The sequence below is a fragment of the Prunus dulcis genome, unplaced genomic scaffold (assembly GCF_902201215.1).
Source record: "Prunus dulcis unplaced genomic scaffold, ALMONDv2, whole genome shotgun sequence".
Taxonomy (NCBI): domain Eukaryota; kingdom Viridiplantae; phylum Streptophyta; class Magnoliopsida; order Rosales; family Rosaceae; genus Prunus; species Prunus dulcis.
This window is the reverse complement of record NW_023010214.1, coordinates 23,566-31,472: the sequence shown is the minus strand read 5'-3', so window position 1 is coordinate 31,472 and position 7,907 is coordinate 23,566. Positions and strand designations below refer to the sequence as shown.

Sequence of the window (7,907 nt, the reverse complement as noted above, 5' to 3'; positions counted from 1 at the left end):
CACAATAGGAAAATAGGGAATAGGAAAAAATAATGAAAAATTGAAAAATTGGAAAATTGGATGACACATGGAAAATAGGAAAATATGAAAAATGGCAAAATGGAAACGAATTGAGATTGGTGAAATGAGAAATAAGACAATAACCATTATTGGTCAATTTGAATGAGTTGGTGAATTTGGCAAATAGGCAACTCCCTTATTTCAATGACATAATGGGAAAATGACCAAGTTGGGAACGTCCAACTTTTCCATATATTACAAAAAGGCATAAAGTCAACCTGGGTAATAACTCCCGCCCATACTATCCCGCCCAATACTATCCCGTCTAACCCTCCCGCCAATTACTCCTCCTAATCCCTCCCGCCAATAACTCTCTCACTTACTGGTTTGGTCATTAAAATTTGCAGGTATATTAATCAACCCAGCTGTTTGAAATGAAAACTTCCATCACATTAACTGCTGCTTACAACCAGTACCTTCCCCACAGATTTAACTCACATCGCATTTAGTCCCCTGTTGTTCCAATTAAGTTGTACACCAGCCAACAATAAATATCAAAGACCATGGACCATAACCTCACACCAAACCCAACGATTTCAATTACTGAAGGAGGGGAGACTGAAACAGAAGCCAAGTCACCGAATTCACTCCCTGCAGACTTGGTCCATGGCATACAGAAATGTCAACGCAATACCATGTTTTGGAAAAATCTTCATGCAGACATAGTTTCAAAAATTGTGGAGGGCCAAGCTAGATGGGGTGTCATAAAAAACCCCACAATTCGTTGTCGTTATCATTCGCGCATGCATCTCCTACATATAAAGAGAATGAAAGAAAAAATTGAACTTGCCCCTGCCACTGCAATTATGGTATTCAAGGAATCAGAAGCAATGGCCAAGTTGAAGCAAGAACAAGTGGAAAGGGGATTCGAACTATTTAGTAAATTTGCAATAATTGTGGATCCGGCAGGAAACTGGGCCAAGATCACTGTGGCCGGGGTCATGAATTTCATGGGTCGCGGTCACCGCACTTGAAGAGTATGCAACTTCGAATTTGTCAACAGCAGGGAAATGGAACTATGAGGTGGCGTATTTTTGTATTATGTAACGATAGGGTGGCCTGTTGTTGTATTATGTAAGTTTGGAAATAGGAATGTATGGAATGATGAAGCCTCATTTTGTAGGGAAATGGAACTATGAGGTGGCGTACTTTTGTATTATGTAACGATGGGGTGGCCTGTTGTTGTATTATGTAAGTTTGGAAATAGGATTTTATGGAATGATGAAGCCTCATTTTCTATTTCTGCGTATACAGTTTATCGGTCTCTAGTTCTGTGGCGATATAGCGGCAATAAATATACAATAAACATGCGGATAGTGGCAATATTATGTCAATATCAGTGCAATAGAGTAGTGATAGAGTTACAATATGATCCTATTAGAGGACGTACTGCATCAGAATATGGTTTAAATTATATGGTCCAAAAATATACTAATAAATAAACAAAAAAGTAATTACAACCTGGAAAAAGGATGAATTAAACATTCCTTAAAAGACAGATGGCCTACAGTACAGACCTTCAAAATGAACTCTATATATATATAATGCATGCCTTGTAGCACCATCACATCCCCCCCTAAATGACACAAACATGACACCCCAAAACCTCATGCTCCTTCCTCTTTCAACCCCTAAATTATCCATTGGATGCCCAATACTAGATCCCTGCTTGGGGGGTGGGATAGCCTGCAACTCCATAACAGAATTAGTAGGGGAGAGTGGTTCTGGGAAGACGCAGCTTTGTCTCCAACTTACGGTACGAGCTCAGCTCCCCCCCTCACATGGTGGACTAGGGGGCTCCTCCATCTACATATTCACAGAATTCAGCTTCCCATTTCGTCGATTGCAACAACTAGGCAACCTTTATCATGCATCATACCCCAACTTAATAAGGTTGGAGCCATTGGAAGACATATATGTTCATGGTGTTCATGATGCTGAAGAACTCATCCATGTCCTTGGAGACATAGAAGCATTTATTGCCATTGATCACACCCGCCTACCTGTGAAACTCATTGTCATTGATTCCATTGCAGCATTGTTCCGATCACAGTATCAGACAACACCGGCAGATTTGAAACGGCGGTCTGAAATGTTCTTCAACATATCTGGGACATTGAAGGGTTTAGCAAATAAGTATGGGTTGGCGGTGGTTGTCACCAACCAAGTGGTGGATTTTATTGGGCCACATCATGGAGTGAATGGGGTGAGGTTGGGGAACTTGGAGTCCCTGGACACATCAGGCAGACGGGTGAGTCAAGCTTTGGGACTGGCTTGGGCACATTGCATAAATTCAAGAGTGTTCTTGGCAAGACATGAGCAATCTATTGAGGTTGACATTCGTAATGCTCCTTCAACAAGTATATGTAGTCAAACACATAGGACATTTCACCTTGTATTTGCCCCACATCTGGCCTATGCATCGGCCGAATTTTTGATAAAAAAAGAAGGTATAGTCGGAGTATCACAGTAACTGTGTAATATAGGAATTCTAAGAACTTTAATGTTTTGGATCCATTTGGAATTACATTCCAGTCCCTTTAATTTCGCACTCAAATTATAATTGCAATCAGGAAGCAATACCAGTACAATAAAAGGTCAATATAATGGCAATCTGTGAGCAATACAGAATGCTGTAGCAATGCAACCCAAATAATGCAAATTGAAAAGAATTCCCATTCAACATAACACGAAACCCATCACAAATAAAAGTTGAGTTCACCTACCAAAGCAACACAAATCTTATTGTCTAAGATACATTGCGCAATGGAATATTGTTTTTACAGGTGCTTTTATTGTGGCCTGCGGAACCGCACCTTGAGCACTTTCTTCTAATGCTGCCCTCTCCTTGAGAGGGAATTCTTAACTTCTTTCGTCTGCCTGGCATGACCCTTGCCATGGGAGGCAGCACAACTCGACTTCGAACATCTTCAGGAGTATCCCACATTCCGTGAGGTTGTACCGGGTAGATGCTATCCGAATAAGCATCCATCCAGGTTTTTCCGAGTGTAATACCGAGAAGCCTTTGCATATACACTTACTTTCAAGAAGCGGCAAACTGCAACTACATGCTTGCAAGGTAGCTGCTCAAGCTGAAACTTTCTACAACTACAACTGTTGTTCGTCAAATCTACGAGGCCGTCCATATTACCGTCCAAAACATTATATTGTGCATTATTAACTTTAACCACATTCATCCTTGCAGCATCCTCCAACCTGTTCCTCAACTTCTTCTCTCCAAAATTGGGGCACAATGTTGTTGTGCAATTCAAAGCCAACTCACGACGTTCGGTGAACCATTTCACAAGGAGATTAACAATTTCCCCTATCAAATGAACCACTGGCAGCATTCTTGCAAACCTAAGGACTGAGTTGATTGACTCCGCAATATTTGTTGTCATTACATTGTAGCGGCGTCCATCCATGTGAGCTCTAGACCACTTATGTAACCCTGCCTCTTCAAGATATTGAGCAACATGTTCCTTTCGCTTGATCTTGCGAAAATGACCATCAAATTCAGCAATGGAATAAGATTTCGCAGCCTTCTCAAAGTGCATAAGTATGTGATCACGCTTTTTCAACTTGAAAGTGCGTTTCATGTTCCCCTTCATATGATAAAAGCATATGCCATGTTGTGCAGTTGGAAAAATTTTGTTCCACACATTCTCTATGCTAACATTGCTATCAGAAATAATAACAAGATTGGGACACTCACCAATGGCTTCATGAAGTTTAGTGAAAAACCAATGCCATGATGCATCCGTCTCCAAATCCCCGATCCCAAAAGCAAGAGGATATATATTTCGATTACCATCGAATGCATTTGCTACAAACATAACACCCTTGTACTTGGATTTTAAATGAGTGGCATCCACGGCTATAACTGGGCGCATGGAAGAACGGAACCCTCTAATACATGCGCCAACCGCCATAAATAAATACACAAAGTGATTGTTCTCATCAGTTCGGATGTCTGTTTTTGTGCCGGGATTCATACGCTCCAATTCATAGCAATAAGCTGGAAGGATATAATATGCCTCCTCCGCTGATCCTCTAATGGACAATAGAGCTAACTCCCTTGCTTTCCAAGCTTTCGAATAATGGATGGTGCAACCAAAGTTGTGTTTCACATCTCTCATAATGTCACTTGGTGTGTATATTGTCCGACAATCCTTCAACTTCCTTTTAAGTGAACTGGCTACAAGTGCTGCGGTTGCTTGACGATGCTTGTCACTTACAAACCTCAAATCACATTCATGGACAGTTGTACACCTCACAATCATGAAGTTGTATTCTCCAATTCTCGATGCTCGGACCCGCCATGGGCATGGACGTTGACAACAAACCACAAGCAACCTCTTAGTGCAAGAGAATTGCACCTTAAATTCAAAGTGGCCTCTTAATGCCGTCAACCGTAACTCCGTCAACAATGTTTTCTTACTAGAGAAAATTTGCCCAACTGTAATTTTCGGATTCCAATCGCTTCGTGAAAACCCGCTGTCCAAATATGCTTCTTCATCTTTTACACCGACTGCATTATACCGATTTTTTTCACCCATTTGACTCCAATAATGTTGACGAGTGGGTTCAGATTCTCCTCCTAAACGCATTTTTGGCAACTGGCCAGCTGTGTTCAAGCACCCCAAATTAGGAGGGGCAGAGTACACTGACACTTCATTTCTTTCAGTACCATTATCACCACCATGCATCTCCTCCACCTCGCTAAAATCAATCATATCCATAAAATCTGTCCCTACTTCACCTCCCAAATCAGTGACATTTGTATTATTCCAAGTTACTTCATTGCTTTCAACAATGGCAACTGAAGAATGACCCATCCGACTACTATCTGTCGTGATATGCATACTATGAACTACATCATTTGTCAGTCCTTTATCTTCTATACTCACGAGTAAGGGAGCTAGTTTTGAAGGTGTTACCTCGAAATTGTACTTCATAAAAAAAATTGACATCATCATCGTCCTCAATCTTTATGTGCTTCCACTCATTCGAGGCCACCAAAACTGAGAATTTTAAGCAAATCTTGTCTTCCCTGATGTTTGTATTACCAATCTGATGCACACGGTCCAACAGTTCAGCAAATTTGATGGTCCGTGGAACTATTAAGCCTTTTGAGTCACCCCCTTCATATTTGCACATCTTCTTCGAGGTGACCCATTTTCCATTGTAGCACACGAGAATAACAATTGTCTCCATTTCTGACCATGACAAAACAACATTTCATTCACACAATAATATAACCACAATAAACATACAATAGAATAGCAATATAACCACAATATAGCCGCAATATAGCAGCAATATAGAGGCACTATAATAGCAATATAACAGCAATACGACTGTAAAATAAGAGGAACACAACCACTGTACACTGGTAACACATCAGAATCACACTATACAGATCTACTACATCAAATCGAAAATCCCAAGTTTGAAGATTCACATATCCAGACCAATCTAAATGGAATTGGTACAAACCCAGATGAATGAGCATGAATATTCAACAAAACCTAACCCAAAGACATTAAAGCCAAAACGAATTTAACACAAACCCAAACAATCAAACTATAACTCATTTCACATAATCCCACTGATATTAACAAAATAACCATGAACAATACCTTTTCGGGGTCGGCAATCCACTACAGATTCAACGTTGCAAGCAGCTATTCAGAAGACATTGCTGAAGGGAAGGGTTCGCGATTCCAAACAGAGAGCAACAGATCGAGTAGGGGAGAAAGAGATAACGAAGCTACAAAGAGCAACAGATCGAATAGGGGAGAAAGAGATAACGAAGCTACAGAGATAAACGGCTGCGGTATGAGAAAGAGAGCAAAGACAGAAACAGAGAGTTGTGCTAGAGAGAGAGAGAGCCAAGATAGAGAGAGCCAAGACAGACCCAGAGAGCTGTGATAGACAGCTACCAAAGAGAAAGAGAGTTGTGCCAGAGAGAGAGAGCTGTGTGACCTAAGAGAACAGACCAAATTTCTGAACTTGTGAAAAATCAGCAATAAGGGTACAATAATTTTATATTTATAGGTGATAGTTCCAAAATTTTTAAAAAAGGGTGGTATTTTCAGTTACAATTATGAAAATGGTGGCATTTTGGGCTATTTCCCCATAATAAAACTCCCCTCTACAGCGGCATCCCCAAACCCTAAATTCCCTTGTGCCTCAATTTAGTATTTCAATAGCGAACGCCTTATCATCTGTTATCATGGGGTATCGGAAAATATCTCAGCTTTGCGCCGCCTCCGCTGACCTCACCTCGGGTCAGGACCATGCCTTGACGATTGCTTCACACGAAGATGAGCTCCTGGGCAAGATATCAGAGATCGAGAAATCCCTAGCCGCACTTTCCACCCAGAAAATCCAACTGGTCGATTTGAAGAAATCAATATCGGATGAGCTCGACCTACTACGCGCCAGTAGGGCTCACAGTCACAAACATGGGGCTGTTCATCCTTACCGAAGGTCAGTGCATGGCTTAGTGGATTTAGTCTATTCTTCTTAATTTCTGTTTCTTTGTAAAATTGTTGTTTTTCTTGATTTTCCTTTATGTTTTAAAAATTCACTTGGCTTGTTCTATATTTATCTATTCTCTGTCCAGATTGCCCATGAAGGAGGAGGCATCAATGACGGTAAATCTGGGGGAACATAGGTCTGTGTTTTTAATGATAACTTCCACTAAGGAAAACATAGGTGCCCTATATGAAGTTAAATTCAAATACGGGGCGAAAGTTGATGATATGGACGGACGAGCCGTGCTTGAACCCGTAGTCAAGTTCCCTTGTTTTAACGAGTGTGCAAGGATTTTCAGCCGCTCCCGAGTATACGTATTTACAGAGGATGCTTGCGTTAAGTCATTCGATACGAAAACTAGGGAATTAGATCCCTCCGTACCTTCTACCTTAGAGTTGAAGCCAAGTGGAACATTCGTGTCCGCATATGACAGACTCTATTTTCTTGAAGAAGCATCGCCCTTTGTAGCAGATCCGCTTCCATCTTTTGCTAAATACAATTCTGATGAGAATGATTGGGAGCGAATGCCTGAGTTTCCAATTCGTTATCCTTATCCTATGCGGGTAACTGGTTATGCTGTTTGTTATGGACTTATTTTGTATACACTAATTGATGGACACGAAAACTTTGATGTCGTTGCTTTTCATGTGGGTGGAATGAATTGGATTCGAGTGGAAATTGACACTTGTGATTATACTCCTTTCCGAGGGAGGGCTGTGGTTGTAGGCAAGACTATATATGCCTTGGATCTATTTCAAGTGGATGAGATTATAGCATTCTCCTTGAAGATGAACAAACGCGTTGATGGTAGTATTGCATACACACTAATCAAGCTGTGTAAATTGGACGGCCTGAAGATTGCATCTCCACCATGTCCATTTGATGGGCTTGAGAGTGACTATTTCGTTCATTTGGGGAACCAAGACTTTTTTCATGTTAAGACTGGCACTAATTATGAATTTTACAAGGTTCAACATATTTGTATCACCACTTTTCAAATATTTGTTCGAGAAGATGGAATACATATGATCAAGACATTACATTCAGCTGTTCTTCCTATGGATATCGAGGCTTGTGGCCAGTTCATGCTCACATTCAGCTTCACTCCGTAAGTTCTCCACATTTATTGTGTTTTCATCAATGACATTAATTTGTACGTTGGATTCTATTATAGTTTGTATGTATCAAAATCCTTATGTAGTGTGTGGTGATTATGACTCTCAGAGAGTGCGAGGATTATGAACCCATAGAAGGGGCAGAGTGCAGCTAGCATGAAACAGCCCAAACAAGAAGATGAAACCAGT

The 7,907-nt window shown here is 40.8% G+C and overlaps 2 protein-coding genes across 2 annotated transcripts; one reads left to right on the top strand and one right to left on the bottom strand.

The window, feature by feature from the left end:
* The first annotated feature begins 1,651 nt into the window (after nt 1-1,651).
* LOC117613213 (DNA repair protein XRCC3 homolog) lies at nt 1,652-2,613 on the top strand. The gene has a single exon (XM_034341844.1). It carries the CDS (start codon nt 1,652-1,654, stop codon nt 2,531-2,533), a length of 882 nt encoding a protein of 293 aa, XP_034197735.1. The 3' UTR covers nt 2,534-2,613.
* A 419-nt stretch (nt 2,614-3,032) lies between these two features.
* LOC117613214 lies at nt 3,033-4,670 on the bottom strand. Its single transcript, XM_034341845.1, has one exon. It carries the CDS (start codon nt 4,668-4,670, stop codon nt 3,033-3,035), a length of 1,638 nt encoding a protein of 545 aa, XP_034197736.1.
* Between the last annotated feature and the right edge of the window lie 3,237 nt (nt 4,671-7,907).